This window comes from Panthera uncia, chromosome B4 (assembly GCF_023721935.1).
Source record: "Panthera uncia isolate 11264 chromosome B4, Puncia_PCG_1.0, whole genome shotgun sequence".
NCBI lineage: Eukaryota > Metazoa > Chordata > Mammalia > Carnivora > Felidae > Panthera > Panthera uncia.
This window is the reverse complement of record NC_064809.1, coordinates 137,810,733-137,829,576: the sequence shown is the minus strand read 5'-3', so window position 1 is coordinate 137,829,576 and position 18,844 is coordinate 137,810,733. Positions and strand designations below refer to the sequence as shown.

Sequence of the window (18,844 nt, the reverse complement as noted above, 5' to 3'; positions counted from 1 at the left end):
AATGGACAGAGAGAGACAGAGCATGAACGGGGGAGGGGCAGAGAGAGAGGGAGACACAGAATCTGAAGCAGGCTCCAGGCTCCAGGCTCCGAGCCATCAGCCCAGAGCCCGACGCAGGGCTCGAACTCACGGACCGCGAGATCGTGACCTGGCTGAAGTCGGACGCTTAACCGACTGCGCCACCCAGGCGCCCCTGACTTTAGTTTTAAATGAGATTTGTTACTTTTGAAAATGATTGATGTAGCAAGTCTGAATGTCACTCCATAGAGTCCCACGCAAGAAACAGCACTTTGATTTCTAACTTACAGCTGCGTGTCGCTTCGGGCTGTCCTGTGGGCTGGCAGGGAACCTGGCTTCTGCCCTCTTAGTACAAAAGTCCTTGCAGAAATTTGACCCATTTCCTACTGTTCTCTCTGGAACCTTCTAGGTGGTCCCTTGTCACTACTGGAGCAGTCCTCCTTGGGGGGGGGGGTCACAGTGATTTCTGACCCCCATGCTCCAGGGCAACACTGACCTGGGATGGGTATCTCAGCCAAGTCCTTGGTGGTGCCCTTTACCTTCAGAAGGGACAGGCTAGGGAAGCAGGTCACATGGTCCCACCAGCTCCCCCTCCGCTCTTGGAAGCCTAGCCCCTGGGACCCCCTCATCCAACTTATGCTCTGCGTCCTGCAGTCTCTGGGATCCGTTTCCATGGCTTGTGCTGTGCTCACTGCGGGGTCTGCAGGGGTTGTGTCACCCACAGGGGCAACACCTGGCATGGCCCACAAGGCCCGAGCTGATGTCCTTCCCTTCACCTCCCCACTGCCCTGACACCTTCACTCTTGTCTCTTTCTTTACTTCTGTGGGGATCAAGCCTCCTAAAGACTCTGAGACCCCTGTTTCCACATTCTTCACATGTAGATGTTTTTCCCTTTGGGGTAATTCTTGAGGTAAGATGAAGTCTGCTCTTGTGCAATTGGTAGAGGTGACAGTTCGACGTCTAAGTACATTTAGTGAGAATAGGTTTCACTATCTGTCTCTTTCATCTCTTCAGAAAAACATTTTCCAGAATAAGTCATTTTGAAAGTCACGGGACCTTTCACCATTGCCAACACTCCTGTGCCCAGTTGACTGGTGGCACTTGTTTGGCTGGCATGTCTTGGGTCGTTCTGGAAGCTTAAGCCTTGGAGTGCAAGTACAGATGTCTAGGTGATTTGCCCCTGGCTCACGGAGCTCTGATTTCTTTTCAGTGTCTTCCCTCAGCAATTGTGAGCTTTGCCGTTTCAAGGAGAAACATCAATGCGGTGAGTCCGGCTTTCTGTGCGGTCTCTGCAGATGTGGGGGCAGCAGTGTGGCTTTGGGCCATGGAAGAGCCTCGGATGGCAGAATGCACCAGCAGTCTGTGGACCCAGGAGGCAGGCCCAGGCCACCTGCAGGGCTGAGGGGCACCTGTGCGCGTGTGCATGCTGGGATGTGCCTCCACTGCCCGTAGCCCTTGTGCCCCCCACTGCAGGGCTTCCTGGAATACCCTGTCTCCTGCCCCTGAGGGGCTGCAAGGGACCCTCCCTGGCTAATCCTTATGTGTATGTGTCGTAATCTTGGGGTTTTTAATTACCTAGAATTTGATTCAGTGATACCTTTATTTTAGTTATGCAAAAAATAGTGAACCCCTGTTTTTTTTCCAGATCCCCAACTTTCAGATCCTGTTTGTGTCCACGTTTGCCATCACCACTACATGTTTAATCTGGTTTGGATGCAAACTGGTTGTGAACCCCTCAGCAATAGACGTGAGTCACTGGGTAGTGCCGTGGGTCCCAAATGTTTTCCTGTTTTCTCCTGGACATGTCTTCCTGCTGATGCAGATACCAGGGGTTCTGGTCCCACTGAGTCTGGGCCTGAGACAGTGCTGTCATTGGGTTGACACAGTACATGTGTGTCATAGCTCTGGAGTCTAACAAATTCTGAGAATTTAATTTATGCTTTTGAGAATTGTCTGTATTTGATTCTCGCATTGACTACAGCAGATGGATTTATTGATAGTATTTCTAATGTCTCTTTGGCAACGTATTTCATCAAATCTGTGATGCTGTTGATTGGAAGTTATACGGTTACTTTATGAACCACTAAGAAAAACGGAAAAACCTTACCATTTAGACTATGATGCCAGAAGAAAATTCTAGTTTCCTAAGAAACGAAGACTCATCAGAGATACCTCAAAAAAAAAAAAAAAAAAAAAGCCTCTGTTTTGTGGGAAATGTTGAACTCACTATTTTCAAGATCAGGAAAAGGATGGGGGGCCCGAGGAAGTCTCAGCCAGGCCTGTAAGGCAGAAACATGAACACACGTGGACCCGGAAGGGACACTCACACTGACATTGTCTGCAGAAGAGGGTTCCCACTGACTCCACCTTAGAATTGAGCACATGTAGCAAGGTTGCAGGGTGTGAAAATCAGAGTAAAACAATTGTGCTAGCAACAGAAGACTTTGGAAATGTAATTTAAATACAGACATTATTTTATAGAGACAAGCCTGTGAAGTTCTTGGGAATAAATGAAGCAAAAGTTTTGTGAGGCTGTTTTGTAGAAAATCATGAAGCCTTACTGAGAACCGGTACTTCTTCATTAAACCTTCATTAAGCCGGGACTTCGTTAAAGTCCCAGCCGAGGGCCGGTGAGGGCGCCTCTCAGTGGGTCCAGAGCAATAGCACCTGTCAGCAGGACCCGACACGTTTAGTGACCAAGGGCCAGGGAAGGCAGCCCCTTGACAGCAGGCTGGGAACTCAGCCCACAGCCAGGGGTTACTAAACAGCGGTCCAGGAAGGCAGGGGAGCCCTCCTGGACCAGGCTAGCCTGAAGCCACCCCGCGTGCGCCAACCATACTCCTGGACTTGCGGCATAGTGGTACTGCGCCCTCGTGTTGGAGCCTAGCCAGGGGAGACGCAGGGGCACATGCTGGAAGGAGGACCTGTCCCAGGGTGTGTGGGGAGCTCCCGCTGCAGATCTAGGGCACCGGGCTGCCTCGGGCACTCGCCGAGGAGGAAAGCCCAGTGCCGCCAGGCAGCTGGAGTGACTCTCAGCCTCACTATAATCAAGAGGAGGTAAATGAAAACCGTAAAGAGTTGCCATTTCAAGCATCAGATGGGCAGAAGCCCCAGGTGCTTGCCTCCCGTCTGGGGCAGCTTTTACACCCTTTGGAAATAGTCCGGCATCTGCAGGTACGTTCCGAAGAAGCACACGCGCTGTGACTCTGTGTACACACCCCCGACAGTGCAGGCCTTGGAGGTAACACTTGCATGCTCGGCCAGAAAGTGTGGCTCCTAGCAGCACTGGGCATCGTGGCAAAAACCCCAAACCAGAACACACAGTCGAATGTGCACGTTGCCTAGGGCAGTGGCCCCGAAGACCGCAAACAGGTAAATAAATGCTGAAAGGTGGGTGAAGCCGCATGCCACCCGGCCTTCTCCTCAAGTGTGGCCGTGGCCGCAGCGCCACCTCTCCTGAAGCTGGAACTCCAGTCCCCACCCTGCCCAGGCCACTGTGCCAGAATCCATGGGTAACCAGGCCCTCAGATAGTTCCTGTCACGTGAAGGTCAAGCCACACAGCACTGAAAGTGCTGTTTGTGGCACTAAGGACGCGTGGCTCCAACGTCCGAACCACCGGTGTCTGGGGGCGCGTGCGCACGTACACATGGGGAAATAGAAAACCATACATAGGATGGGACACTTGGGACTGTGGCTCCCACACCCCTTCTCCCTGCTCGTGCTGGGCCCTGGATCCTCAGCCTCCACCCAGCTTCCCCACACGATGTATGCAGGGGAGCCCTCCTCCCCCACACGATGTACACGGGGGAGCTTATCTGTTCCTGCCGTTCTGCCTGCACTTGGGGGTCCATCCAGCTCACGATGAGGCTGCTCACCGTTAACACTGTGCCACATCCACTGTGGGTTCCCCCATCTACCCAGCATTCTTTAGGGGTAGATCCAGAGGGTCACCTCTGATGCCCCACTGCCAGGAGCAGGTGCAGACATGTGTCTGCAGGGGTCTCATATACCAAGAGGTGCCGTCTCCCTGGACTCACTTGTTCAAGAACAGGGCCCTGTTCTCACCCTCACTGCGTGCGCAGGCTTCTCAGGGCCCAAACCTTCCCTGTGTTTGGTGTCACCGATTTTCTACTGTGTCCAGTCAGATGACTATAGCGGGAGCTGCTTGTTACTTCCCTTCATGTTTTCTCATCACTGATGCTTCTGAGCACCCCTTCCCTCTGCATTTATCTCCTAGCTTCCTTTGCTGCTAGTTGCCTGCCCTTAACATCGGCTCATCTGAAGATGGAGGTTGTCTTTCTCTCCTTGAGTCACAGAACTTGCTTCCCCCCCCCACACACACTGTGTCAAATTCCCACGCAGAAGTGATTTTGCCACTGTTTGTCACCAGTTTGTCTGTTACTGGGCAACACCATGCTTTTTATGAGGATGCCCTGGGCAGGCCTTAATGTCCTGTGGGAGAGCCACCCCCCCCCCCACCTTCACAGCTGGCGTCTCTGACTTTAAATAGGTTTTAGAATAGGTTTATTGAGTTCCTCAACAGCTGCACCTGGGATTATGCTATGATGATTTTAAGTTGATATAGTAATTTTGTGAAACTTGACATCTTCGTTATGTTAAATCATTCTACCCAGGAGCATAGATGGTCTGTACTCACTCAAATCATCTTCTGTGTCCTGTATTAGGGTCTTAATGTTCTGTTTATTCTTGGTTAAGTAATCCCTAGATCATTTACAGATTTTGTTGCCAGTATGAATGGTGCTTATTTTTTAAGTTATGTTTTCAGATGAATTATCAGAATGCAGAGAGAGGGTATTGATTTAATTTTTTATTTTGCAATATTTTAAGACTCAATAATTTGCACAAATACAGAGAGTTCCTGTGTGCCCTTCACCCAGCTTCCCCAAATGACAGCATCTTACATAATCAGAATATGTCAAAACCAGGAGATTGACGTTGCTGCTATATATTCACTTAAGTACAAACCTATTCAGACTGTACCAGTTTTTAAATAAAAAGGGCATTTTGTCAGTAGATTTTGTGTTTGGAAACCTTGCTGAACTCTCTTATTCTTCATAGTTTTGTATTGGTTCTTCTGTGCAGGTGATTACATCCTCCGCAAACAATGACCGTGCGAACTTCCACTTCAGTCCTACCATCTTTCTCTTTCTCTGTAGCTGTGGCAGGGTTCCCACCGCAGTGGGAACCAGTGGGGTGTCTCTGTCTTATTCCTGACTTTAAATGAGTTGCATCGAAAGAGTTTCTGTTAAGTTCTTGATATATAACTTTTGCCAAGTTAAAAATGTTCTCTTCAAGTCCTGGTTTGTCATGAGATTTTCATTTTAAAAATATAATTATGTGTTGAATTTTAATAGTTTGTTTTTGCATATGTTAAGATGACATTTCCTCACTTTATTAGATTGACAGATTTTTCTGGTGTTGAGCCTTTCTTTCCTGGAATAAACCTTACTCAAACACAACAGTATTATTTTAGATAGTCTTGACAGGGTGACTAGCTGGTATTGTGTTCAGGTTTTCTGCATCTCCTGGGTGAAATGGGCCTAGATTTCCTTCATCTGGTTTTAGAGTCAAGGCTACACTGGCCTCATAAAGTAAGCGAAGCAACACTGATTTCTTGTGTTTCAGAACGACTTGATAGAATGAACTGCTTCTTGAAAGTTGGGTAGAACTTGCCTGTGAAGTCCTCTCCACCCAGAGCTGCTGCTGAGGGAGGGCTTCATTATTAGTATCGACGTGTTCTGTGTTGTCTTGTGTCAGATTTTCTATTTTATTAAAAGTTTCTCCAATATCATCCAGTTTTTCAAAATTACTGGCACGTAGTAGTGATATAGCTCCCTATTTTATTTTATTTTATTTTTTTAACGTTTATTTATTTTTGAGATAGAGAGAGACAGAGCATGAACGGGGAAGGGTCAGAGAGAGGGAGTCACAGAATCCGAAACAGGCTCCAGGCTCTGAGCTGTCAGCCCAGAGCCCGATGCGGGGCTCGAACTCACAGACCGCGAGATCATGACCTGAGCCGAAGTCGGACGCTTAACCGACTGAGCCACCCAGGCGCCCCAATAGCCCCCTATTTTAAATGTGCTCCGTTTTTAGTTCTTTCCTTCTCTCCCCCCACCCCTCCCCCCCCCCGGAATTTAATTTGTGTCTTTATTGTATCTCATTCTTTTCCAAGAACTAGCTCTTGTGGAACCTCCTTTGGTTTGTTTCTGGTTGCCATTTTCTTTCCTGGTGTCTGTCATGTCCTTGCTCCCTGTGTTTTTGGGGCTGCTCCTTGGTCGGTCGGTCGGTGGGTCGGTCAGTGTGCTATACCTGTCATGAGCTGAAAGCCCAGCCCAGCGGGGGTGCCTCTGGCCCTGTCTCTCAGCTCCAGCTTAGGTGCATCCCAGATCTGACATGACATGGATTTTCATCGTTGTTTGGTCCTACGTGTTTGCAGATTTCCCTTTTGGTCCCTCCAAACCTACTTCCCACCCACTGTCTCCCTGACTGTCCAGGAGGTGGCATATGTGGGCTGGTTCCCCTAGCATTTTGCCTTCTGGCCTCCTTTGGGGTCAGCCCATGAGAGACTCATTCAGATGGGACATTTGAGAGTGCTTAGGCTGTCCCTTCCCCTGGCTCTGAGCCTTTTGGGGGTGTAGTTGGATGGAGGCTGGGTCCTGTCTCTCGGCCACTCCTTCACTGCTCTTGTCCTCAGTAGTCACCACTACCCTTCCAGGTTTCCCTTCACCCTGGCCCAGACTTGAGAGCTATCCTCTGATTAAATCTCCTCTAGCCCCTCCTCTTGGGTGTCCCTCTCTTTCTCACCAGGACCCTGATAAAACAGACATACGGGACTATCTTTCACAGTCTTCCATTGGTGGTGGTTTTTCTAATTATGTTACAGTCAGAATGCCCAACCTGTAGTGTAGGTTCTTTGGAATTTACCAAGGCTTGTTTTGTGGCCTAATAGACGGTCAGTTTTTGTTAGTGTTCCACCAAATACTATAAAAGAATGATGATTCTCTGTTTTCAATTTTGCAGGTAGAGTTCTATAGATGGAATAATGAATTTCATTTGATTTTAAACATAGGTTTTATTATCACTGTGGTCTGGGGAGGCCAACAGATCAGGGGACAACTGCCATTGGAAAGACAGCTCATCACTCACAGGTCCCAAGGGGAGGGGGCACGACGTGCCCAGGCTGGGGGCCACAGGGGGAAGCACCAGGCAGTCAGGAGGCAGAATGGGAACGAGAGAGGGAGCCTTTCCTGTGGGTGAGGCAGGTGCAGGTTTAGAACTGGCTCGTGTGAATCACATCCCTGAGCCCCAGGGGTCCCCTAGTTGTCGGGCACCTGCCCGGGGTGGTGGGGGCAGGTGAGGGAGGCCCTGGTGTGGGAGCCCCACAGAGGGGGTGCTGGGCCAGGGCTCCATATTGGCTGGTTTGCAAATCCTATAGTTAAATTTACTTTTTTTAGTTTTTTATTCATTGGTTATGAATACAGAGATGGATTCCTTTAATTGCCAACACAATTAAGACATGGAACAGTTTTGTCACCTCTAAGGCCCTGTTCAGTTTTTGGCAGTTATGCATAGGGCTATGTAAAGGTGTGTGGGTTTTCGAAACGTCCTCAAACACCCAGGGGGCAAACCACTAAGGAAGGTTTAGATCGGGTGAGTAGCCTCCAGCTCGATGGCCACAGCAAGCCCTTGAGCTAAGAGTGGTTTAAACAAAACAAAACAGACACACATGAGTCAGAGGGGATGTATGGCCCCTGTGCCTAGCATCTGGCCTTTGACAGAAAAAGATGCCCAGAGCTTTAAATAGGTGTCTAAGCCTTTGTCTACATTTACAGAAGGAAAAGTGAAGAGAACTAGTCTTACAGACCTATGTGTTCTTTTTTGGCAGATAAATTTTAATCTGATTCTTCTCCTTCTGTTGGAGCTTTTCATGGCAGCCACGGTGATCATCTCGGCACGGTCGAGCGAGGCGTATTGTAAGCAGAAGGTGGGTCCAGCCCTGTGCCCCACGGGGCATGCAGCAGGCCCCCCAGAACACTCACCCATGCACACGAGGGTAGGCTGCCCCAGGGCACCGCATGCAGCCCCAGCCCGCCAGGGTCTCATGAGGCCGATGGCCTCAGGAAGGCAACGTAGAAGATGCCACACAACTTCCCCATGGTGTGATTCTGGTCAAGTACCGGTGCCCCATCATTTCCTGTCGAGAGACCAGGTCTGCGAAAAGTGTCACCTTGGAAACTGGGGTCACAGCAGCTGATTCTGTTTTCACATGCAAGGAATATCTCAAGTCTAAAGAGCCACCAGTGGCTCCCACACGCTAGTAGTTTAGAACCCGGCCAAAGTGACAGCCTGGACGTGGCCAGCCAGTGCCAACAGCCTGGGCAGTGGGCTGCAAGGGTGCACCTCTCCCTCCCCACCCCACCCCACCCCCCCACCCCCCTGCCACAGCACATGTAAAGTCACCGGGCCAAACATTTTGTCTGTCTCTCTTTAGGGTTCCATGTCAGATAGCACCAACATTTTGTATGAAGTGGCATTTCCTGCTCGGGTCCTGAAATCCTATTCAGTAAGATAAACTTTAAATTTTTCCTTCTTACTTTATTTTATTTTATTTTATTTTATTTTATTTGGGAAAGGTCCATGGTGACACACTGTCCTGAGTGACATCTGCCATCCACAAGGAATTCTTAAGTTCACCCTGTCACTCGGAATTGTCCTGGTTTGAAGGATAGATCATGTGGCTGCCCTCTCTTGTAAACTGTATTGCAAGTCTTTTATGTGTTTCTAGCTTGTTTCTTTAGTTCACTTGTCCCAATACTGTGGAAGATGTGTTAAGCCCCCTGCTCTGAGCATAGTGCTCGTGATTTCTGTGTGTGGTTCCGTAGCTGTTTGCCATGGGTTTTGGGGGCTTTGTCATGTACAAGTTCACAGTTGTTTCCTATTCTCACGATTACTTAGCACATCTGCCCTTGCTGATGGCTTTTGCCATAAAGTCTGTGTTGACTGGTCAAGTGCACAGCTCTCTTTTGGTTAGCACGGGCGGGCTGTGTCTTCCTGCCCTGACTATCAGCTTGTCTCGTCCTTGTGTTCGGGATGCTGCTGTCACAGCATGGGACTGTGTCTCATCCTTCCCCCATCTGTCACCCTCTCGGTGGCCTCACCTGTGAGTCTGTGTCCTGCACTGCCACGTCTGTACTTCGTTTTGCCACCTTTCTGTTTCCTAGTTTCCATGCCTTCTCTTACTTTTCCCGCCTTCCTTTGAATTGGTGGGAGCTTCGTCCTTTCTTCTCCCACTTTTTTCCTTTTCCAGTAATTTTGAGTTGGGAGCTACGCATTTTTTGGTGTTCTTTTAGAGATCATCCTCAACATTTCAACATAGGGCCTATGGCTACTTTGCCCTGAGCTCTTTAGAACATCCTCTTCATGTCCCCCCTGCCCACCTGCAGCATGAGAGACACTGCCTCGTGGCCCTGCCTATGTGCTCTGTCCCTCCAGGTCATCGAGGTGATTGCTGGCGTCTCTGCCGTCCTGGGTGGGGTCATCGCTCTGAACGTGGATGATGCTGTCTCGGGACCACACCTCTCCGTGACGTTCTTTTGGATCTTAGTGGCCGTGAGTACACCCTTGTGGCCCTCATATGTGCGCGGGTCACCCCGCCACTGGCCGAGCCCTGGCTACTGTCCCCAAGACAGTCACTGCCAGTCTTGGAGCTCAGCTTTGGTGGATTTCAGGCAAGGGAGCAGCTGGAAGAGAAGAGGGTGGAAGGTGGCTGCTGGCAGGCAAGGCAGGACGCTTCTTGGCTGCTGCGCCAGGGTCCTTGCTGGCCCCACAATTGGAGGAATTTGAGAATCAAAGATAAAATGGGTCAGAAGCTTAACTTTTTTTTTTTTTAATGTTTATTTATTTTTGAGAGAATGAGAATGAGCTGGGGAGGGGCAGAGCGAGAGAGGGACACAGAATCTGAAGCAGGCTCCAGGCTCTGAGCTCTCAGCACAGAGCCCGATGCGGGCTTGAACTCACAGACCGTGAGATCATGACCTGAGCTGAAGTTAGATGCTCAACCAACTGAGCCACCCAGGCACCCCTGTTAATTGTTTTTATGTGAAGCGATATTGTTTCATGTTTTTATGTTACTTTTTCTTGAAGAATGAAGAATGATTATTTTACATTATTTTACATCAGGTCGAGAATATGTAACATGTTGTTTCCCAATGTGTGTTTTGTAAAATGTAATATATTTATGCTATTATTTTATGTTAAATACTGCTGTGGTAAACTCCCAGCACAACGCTTCGTGCGTGCATGATAAGTGCCTGGTATATGGGGTCACTGTGTTACATATGGCTCGTTCATCATTTTATGAGCGACTAAGTTTGTTTACACAAGTTAATGTCGTTTAGCGTTTAACGGAAACGCAGCCCGTGGAGCATCTGACCCAGTGCCTCCCATTTGGGTAGGGGCCTTGGCTGGTGTGGGCTCCTCCCATCTGCATGGAACAGTTCAAATCAACCCCTGCGTGCCTGAAATCCTACAGTCAAGTGACACATCCCAAACACCTGCACCCTGTGCTTCCGGACATCGTCATCCCATGACTATTTTGCAGTGTCACTGTGTCACATGGTGATGCCTGCGGGAAGGGCCTGGTTTGTCCCACCCTGCTGTCCGGGGTCATCCTGGATGAACGACTGAGACACAGCATATGCAGCTCGTCCACATGCTCTTCTTCCTGATGCTGCCTCGAGAGGGTGGTCTTTGTCCCGACCACATGTGCATTCAGCTGCGGGAAGGCCGAGACTGGCGTGGCTGGGCCGCAGCAGCCCGTGTCGGGTGCCGGGGCTGGACTCCTGCTGCGTCCTGGGGCTCAGCAACACTGGGGGTGCCTGTGCCCAACCTTGCCGAGCCCTAGGTACTCCCCGAGGACTGGAGCCTGGGGAGAGAGGGCAGGCAGGGAGGCCGTGGGATGGGGTCACGCACCTGGTCACCCGCTGCCAGTGCGCAGGTGGGACTTACAGGGCGCTTGCCTCTGTGCCTGCCCCGGTGAGTGAGGCTGTGAAAAAGGCGCGTCTGCATGTTTAACTTCTGAGGTGACGTGGAAGCACTTGGAATTATGTCCTTGAGTTACTGAGGACGGAGACCCAATATTGCCCTAAAGCTTATAGTGCAGAGCTACTTGCCTGAACATCCACCACAGAGGCTGTGGCCGTCTCCCCCACACCCGGCCTCCCTAGCCCTTTGTCTGCAGATGCTCCTCCCTCTCTGCCCCGCGGCGGGAGGGTCAGACAGCTCTACCTGCCCCAGTCCCGGTTGGAGGAGACCGTGGAGAGGCCAAGGACGTAGACCAGGCGGGGGTCCAGGGCTTGGGGCCTGGCCGAGAGCCTGTCCCTGCAGCCTCCCTGGGCCTGGTATGTATCTGTATACGAGCGGGTGTGTATCACCTGCCCTCCTCCCCATGGGCCAGTTTCCTGCCAGTCCAGGGGGTGGTAAGCAACCTTGTGCCCCCACCCCGCCACGTTTGTTGGGGCCACTGCAGTCACTTCCTGAGTGGCTGTTCCACATCTGCAGCCCCTCCTCTGCTTACGGCCATAGAGCCCTGACGGAAACCCCAATCTGGGGGGAGGTTCTTGCATGGACACCTTCACCTCTCGCATTCCTTAGAGCGAGCAGACTCCCTGGGCCAGGCCCACCCACCCCTGCAGCCATACCCACACCCCTGTCCATAACAAGCTTATCTGTCGCACCCACACCAGGGCCTCCAAAGTGCTGCTCTCCCCGCCATCCTTGGCCTGCTCCCCTCTCAGCCCTCTAGCTGCTGCCGGGGATCTCGTGGCCTCAAGCCTGCCTCTGTCCCACTCACCCTCAGGCCAGATTCCTGAACAAGTATAGATGTCCCCCCAGTGTCCAGGGTGCTGAGATACTCCCACGAAGGGGAGGAGTCTGCTGCCACCCAGCGTGTGGTCATTTCCTTTGCTGTGCGTGTGGCCAGGTAACTAGACCTTGGATGCACCTGGGCCCATGGGCTCAGTGGGTTTAATAGGCTCAGCACTCGGCACCTTGGGAAGGACGTGCCCTACTATGCTTCCCTCTCTGCTGGAATGGCATGAAACTAAGTCAAGCTTCTTAAAATAAGTGGAAAAAGACGTTTATTGAGTATAAAGAGGAAAGGGCCCTCTCAGTGGAGGAGAGCCACCGAAGAGCCCACCTAACCGCTAGGTCATAGTGTGGTGGGTGGCCTGGAGGGGAGCCATGTCTCCTGGGGCTCCCTGAGTCTGATGATGAGGAAGCACCAGACTGGCCCCAGCTAATGCCCGTCTGCAGCTAGCTTGTGTGCTCTTCAGGACCTCTGCATCTGACAATGACCTAGGTCTCCCTGGTCAAGGGGACTCATAAGCACATTGTGATCACTGATTGCATCCTAAACCAGGAACAAAGAACACCTACGACAGGACATTACTGGGGTAGTTGGGAGAATCTGAACACAGGTAACACATAAATCCGTATGACATTTCCTCAGTGTGATGCTGAATTGAGATGGTTCAGGAGAATGGCCTCAGTTTCAGCAGGCACACGCACGCATACTCAGGGCAGGTGTCCCCGATCTCAGCCGAGGTGGCAAAATGTCACAGGCAGCAATTCCGGGACGTCCAGGCCACTCCTGGTGTGGCTCTTGCAGCTTCTTTGCAGACGTGCGTTGCAGCCATGGAACAGAGCACACGAGGCCTCGGAGAGGCCACCCCACTTCCCCCCGGCCCTTTCCAGCCCTGCCATCCCCCTAGCCAGGAAGGCAGGCTTCGGCTCTACTGGCCACAAGGATGTGCCCCTCGAAACAGGAGCACGTGATTGGAATTAACTTCCTTGACTGTCACCTCTGAAATCTTTGTGTTTTGTTTTCTCTTAGTGTTTTCCGAGCGCCATTGCCAGTCACGTCACAGCTGAGTGTCCAAGCAAGTGTCTGGTAAGTGAGGCCCTGTCCCCAGGTGCCAGGGACCTGCTGTGCACTGCTAGGGCCTGGCTCACCCCTTCCCGGGCTGCCATGTGACAGGGCTCTCCCCCACGGTGATAGGGCTGCAGGGCTGAGCCTGAGAGGGTGCCGAGCCAGGGGCGGCCTGGCGAGGGCTGTGTGGCACTCTGAGGGCTGGAAGTGAGTGCATCTGGTGTGAAAGTCAGGAGAGTCCTGTGACTCAGCATAGGAAGGACGACACCTGGTCCTTCCGGCCCATCCTGAGTCTTGCCAGGTCTGTTGTTTGACAGTGACACCTGAGTTCGTGCTTTATCAGCACCTGCACGCGGCTGTGCGGCCTCCGAGACAACCCAGGCATCGTCCTCCGATGTGGGTGGGGTTTTAAAAGAACAGGGTTTAGGGCAGCGGGAAGGCCGGCCGTTCGTTTGTGTTGCTCTTTGAACAGAGTGGTTAGTTGTGCGCGAGGCAGGGGATCTGGTGGGACACAAGCCACGCGTGGAGCTCATGGTGACCAAGTGCAGAGAGCCTGGCAAGGGCCTCGTGCTGAGCCCAGGGCCACGTCCACCCTCCCTGCACATTGTGGCAGACGTCCACCCCTGCCTGTGCAGACAGCGGCTCCCGGGCCCCTCGGGCCGGCCAGACCCGCGTTCTCACCTGCTTCCCGTCAGGTGGAGGTGCTGATTGCCATCTGCAGCCTCACGTCCCCGCTGCTGTTCACTGCCTCTGGGTACCTGTCGTTCAGCATCATGAGAATTCTGGAGATCTTCAAAGACTACCCGCCAGCCATCAAGGTATGCGTTGCTCTGTCAGAACCCTGTGGGAACCTGGTGTTGCTGCCAGAGGCTGTGTGGGAGGAGAGTCCCAAGGGACAGGTGGCCCGCGTGAGCGTCTGACCTGCATGCAGCTGCTTCTGCATGTGGCACGAGGCCACGTCTAATTTGCTTCTCTGCGTGGGCAGCCAGGTGTCTGCACTCCCTTCTCTGATGCCCATGCAGTCTTGTTCCGTGCAGGCTGCCTCTTCTTCTAACTTCGGGCGATTCTGCCTGCTCTCAGGCGGCCCTGCGTCCCACCTAGACACCCCTCCTTCACGATGCTGTTGGATTTTCTCAGCCCTCCTTCCTTCCGTTCTCACTTTGGAAGCTATCCTTCATCCAGTTGTACGAGAGACCTTGTTGGAATTTCCGTTGGAATCACAAGTTTATAGATAAACGTGAGGAGAGTTGGGTCTCTTTGCACATACAGTGTGCCTCTAACTAGAACTTGGCTGGGGTCTCTCAGCACTTCATTGTCTCCACAGGCTCAGACACACGTCACTAGGCTGGTTTCCTAGATGCCTTACGTTGTCACCAGCATGCGTGGTATTTGCTTCCAGGTGTTTTTCGTGGGCCATTTCCAATGTACAGAAAAGTTGAAAGAACACCACAGTAAACACCAAGATTCTAAGTGCTTTATGTGTTGTGTGTACATGTGTGTTCATACTGATGGGTGGGACCATTTCTCGGGAGCATCTGAAAGTGAGTGGCGGGTGTGGGACAGCAGGACCCTTTACCTTAAATACTTTAACTTTTCTAGAAGGACTGCCTCTTACACACGCGCAATCCCACCAAGGCATGTGAGAGGCCCAAAATCATGCAATGTCACGTTCAGTGTTCACAGACCGTCCCAAGAACGTGCCTCATAGGCTGAAGCTCGCAGAGCAGGACCCGCTGAGGGGCACAACTTGCCGTCGAGTCTCCCTCGAGTCCGGACAGTCCCCACCTTTTCCCCTGTGGCCCTGATACTTTGGAGTCCTGGCCAGTGGTCTGGGAGAAGGTCCCACTTGTGGATCTGTTTCCTGTGACACCAGTGGGAGTGAGGTCAAGAGCACGTGCTGTCACCCCCCGCCTGGTTGGGCGGCAGCCGCCAGAGTGTTCTTGGTGGTGGCGGTGGGTGGGGCTTTCACAGGAGGGAGACAGCCATTGTGTCAGCCAGACACCTGCGGGTGCCTTGTCCCGACACCTTGTGCGGGGCCGGCCCTGGCGGCCGGCCCCGGCCTGAGCGCTTGTGTCACACCTAGGGGTGAAGAGAGGTGATAGACGCCCAGCTCTCCTGTCCCTCTTCCCTTCCGAGCACCGCCAGGGACTCACAGGTTTTTGTTATCTGCACAGTGCTGCTGTCATTATTCTCTGATGCTCATGTTGGCCCAGCTGTGGCCGGAGGGAGCACCTTGCAGCCCGGTGCTCCCTGCAGTAACCCATCAGCCTCTCCTTGCAGACGTGGGGGGTGACCCAGGCTCACCTCATCCCGCCTCGCCCCAGACCCACGCAGGCCCCTCAGAGGGAGGCGTACATAGACATCAAGATCTGAGGGCTGCGTGTGCTCATTCATACGGGGGCATCATTGCTTCTCAGCCTCCGTCAAGATCCTGAATTTATATTGTATTTCCAGTTCAGAATTACACGCTGGATTTTTTTTTGTTGTTGTTAACTTCTGTTGTTTTGTGTTAGTATTCTTTTTACTCCAAAATCTTGTTTCCTGATAATATTGAGGGTAGGTATTATTTTATCTTGTATGTGAAAATTGTCACAATTGCACCACCAATGTTACCACCAGCAGCACACCTGCCGAGTGAGTTTACAGCTCGCTTTCACCCCACTCAGGAGAGAAATAGCCCCCTTTCTGCGTGTGTTTGTAGTATTGATTTGATACGTGGTCGACTTCAATATTTTCTGTTTGCGTTCTTCACATCGAGGACAGGAGCTTTTCTGTGTCCTTTAATTATACACGCACATTGTGACGCCACACAGTTTTCCCAGCCTGTCCCCAAAGGGTGGAGACAGATTGCTCCTGGTTTCTGCTGTTGTTACGAATTACTCAGTGCCCACGCCTGGTTTGGAGTCTGTGTGGTGCGACATTAGGACAGTGAGCTCGGAGAGGGGTTGCTGGGCCAGAGGGCAGACACATCTCTGGTCTGGGGAAATGGTGACAAGTCCCCCTCACGGGAGGCCCTATTTTCCGTCCCACCACTGGTACGAGCACCAGCCCAGCACAGAGTGTTGTCACCCAGCGTTGTCACGTGGGTGAGCCAGCGTGCGTGGTGGGGCTGCAGTGTGCGTGTCTCTGGTCTGGACACGAGACTCTGGGCTTTTGTGCCTGGTGGTTTTGGCATTTCTTTTCCAGTAAGCTCTGTCCTGTCTTTTGCTCACTGTCTAGTGGACTTTGAGCTTCACCAGTATTTGGGTGTCTTCTCTATAACAGAAGATTTGGATAGTGGCTCCCACGGGCCAGCTGGCTTTCGTTCCACTCGTGATTTTTGTCGTGAGGAAGTTTTTTGTTTGTTTGTTCTTTGTGGTCAAATTTATCAACATATTCATTTGTTGCTTTGGGATTTTAAGCCGCAACTAGAAAGGCTACTACTTGATTTTGGCTCAGGTCATGATCTCCCGGTTTGCGGGATTGAGCCTCAGTGCAGAGCCCACTTGGGATTCTCTGTCTCCCTCTCTCTGCCCCTCCCCTGCTCTCTCTCACTCACTGTCTCAAAATAAATAAACGTTAAAAAAGAAAAAGAAAGACGACTACTTGTGTGTCCAGTGGGAGTTTATCCTGGAGCATAAGGAACTCCCCTTTCCTCTTCGGGGCTTCAAACACCCATCGTTTTCCTCGGTCATCTGAGATGCTGCCCGTATCACACGTTAAGCTTCTGTCTGTGTCTGCACCTGTCGTTCTCCTACATCTGCTGTCTGGTGCCGCCCTGTCCTGATTATGGAAGCTTTCGAACAGGCTTCGCCAGCTGGCGGGCTGGATGCCCAGTTCCTGATCACTCTGCTCTTCAGGGTTACCTCACTTTTGTTGCGTGTTTTTTATGTAAGTTTTAGAATCAACTTCCCTGGCTCCAGGAAACAGTGTTGTTGTTTTTTTTTCAAATGGGGCTTGTGGCTAAACTTCTACATTAGCTTGAGGAGAGGTGTTTCTGTTCCCTCCCTCCCTCCCTCTCTCTCAACAGTGACACAGTATGGAGCTGGGGGTTTTGTGTTATCACGTGGTTGCTTTGTGTCTCTGCCGAAGGATGCCTGTGCCTGGGAGGGCTGGGTGCTCACTGGACCCTTTGCTCACCAAGGCTCCCCCATGCCCCCATCACCCCCTCTGACCCCAGGCACTCCTCAGCCCCCTTCCCTCCAACAGCTGCCAGCCTGAGCTCCAAGAGAATCTGCTGATGGTGTCTGTGCACCGGTGCCCAGGGGCCCCGTCTCCGGCTCAGAGCCCTCGTAACCGGTCACTTCACCCCATATGGACACCCTCTGTGTCACCGGCTCTATTGGTGGTGGTTACAGGATGTGGGAGACTTGACTGTGAGCCCCCGGGCTACCCACAGGGCTCCGCTGCTTGTGAGCCATTTTTATGGCATAACCCAGGATGACAACTTACAGAATTGATTTCTTTGACTCCCACTCACGAGACAGAGTGATTACTGCTCAGGTTCCTGAAATCAGCAGAAGTGTACGTACCTGAAAACCTGAAGTCGATTCACACCAACTCACTCAAGTGCTCTGGGAAGGTCCTGGGGAGGAGGGGGGTGTGTGGGAGGACGGGAGCTGCCTGCACGGCTGCCTGGGCTGGAGGGCGTGGCGTCTCCGGTGCAGGTGGCGGGCCCGGGGCAGGCCGTGAGCTCACCGCCTTGTCTCCCACCAGCAATCCTACGACGTGCTGCGGTTGCTTCTGATGCTGCAGCTGCTGCTGCAAGCCGGCCTCAACACTGGCACCGTCATCCAGTGCGTGAGCTTCAAGCTGGGCGCGTCCTGGGATGCTGCGCAGACCGGCCAGCAGGAGCGCCCAGCAGGGGAGGTGAGTGGCCTTCAACACGGTGATCTCCCCGTCCTTGTGGGGTGGCCCTAAACACAGATCCAGTCCTGAAAACGGTATAGACTGAATGCCTTCAGTTTTACTCCTGCAAACATGGATAGGAAGCTGGCCAGGATCCACAGAAGCCACAGAAGTTCCTTCTCTGGCCCCTCTCAGGGGCGTGGCTCTGATGGGAAGGGGTGCCCACTGAGCTCCCTATAGATGTGGCCTCAGTGACCTCTCTCCGGCAGGCTCTGGAGGGTCATGCAAGCCCCTCTGCCAGTCTCCAGGCCACCGGGTCTTACCCACCCCCCACAGTTGGAGGGCTGAGGGGGCCAGTGTCTCCTCCCCAGGAGCTGCTGGCCCAGAGGTGTTTACGCTGTGTACTGGGGAGGCTGCCACAGGGTCCACCAGGGACGCCGTGGGTGGACCAGACCCTCCTCCCACCTGGTACTACTGACCACGGGGCCTTTGTGCGAGTGTGCCTGTGTTCCCGCCGTCAGCTCTTCCTCAGCAACCCTGGCCTTCATCCTCTCCTGCGCTTTCCTTCATTGAAACCTGCAGATGGGGTCATTTCCTTGTTTTTACCAGTTAGGCTGGGTCTCCTGTGGGGATGGCTTGGCCCCCAGGCCCTTTGAGAGATCCACCTGGTTCTTTGTGGGGGCACCAAGTCTGGTGAATGCGTGCTCCCACCGGGTTCCAGAACAGAAGGTTCTAGAGGCTCTGGGGCCTGCAGCTGCCCTCCCTGTTTCTGGAGGTGTTTGGTCACCTTTGCCTCAAGTGCCCTCCTTCCCTGGGTGTCCCACCCCCGATGGTGCCTGCATACACGCAGGGCCGGACCCGGGGCCTTCTGTGTGGGGGCACCCGTCCCTTAGATCGATGGCACCATCTGTGGGTATGTTTTGGGCACCCCCTGTATGTAGTTGCTTGCTCTGCCCGATGCTGGGATGCAGGCCACGTCCCGTCAGCTGTCAGGCAGGTGCTCCCCCCATGGCAGCCTGCCCCCCCCGCCCCCCCCCCCCCCCCC

General features: G+C 52.6%; 1 protein-coding gene across 4 annotated transcripts in view; it reads left to right on the top strand.

The window, feature by feature from the left end:
- MLC1 (modulator of VRAC current 1) overlaps window positions 1-18,844 on the top strand; it is a 26,947-nt gene that overhangs the window by 5,409 nt on the left and 2,694 nt on the right. For 3 of the 4 annotated variants that reach the window (XM_049626572.1, XM_049626571.1, XM_049626574.1), the window contains 8 exons: window positions 1,230-1,283; window positions 1,665-1,766; window positions 7,930-8,028; window positions 8,536-8,607; window positions 9,537-9,653; window positions 12,937-12,993; window positions 13,668-13,790; window positions 17,668-17,820. In XM_049626572.1, the coding sequence (XP_049482529.1) occupies window positions 1,230-1,283; window positions 1,665-1,766; window positions 7,930-8,028; window positions 8,536-8,607; window positions 9,537-9,653; window positions 12,937-12,993; window positions 13,668-13,790; window positions 17,668-17,820 (777 nt within the window). Of the gene's footprint in view, window positions 1-1,229; window positions 1,284-1,664; window positions 1,767-7,929; window positions 8,029-8,535; window positions 8,608-9,536; window positions 9,654-12,936; window positions 12,994-13,667; window positions 13,791-14,277; window positions 17,502-17,667; window positions 17,821-18,844 lie in introns of those variants that run through there. The other variant, XM_049626573.1, reaches the window with a different exon arrangement.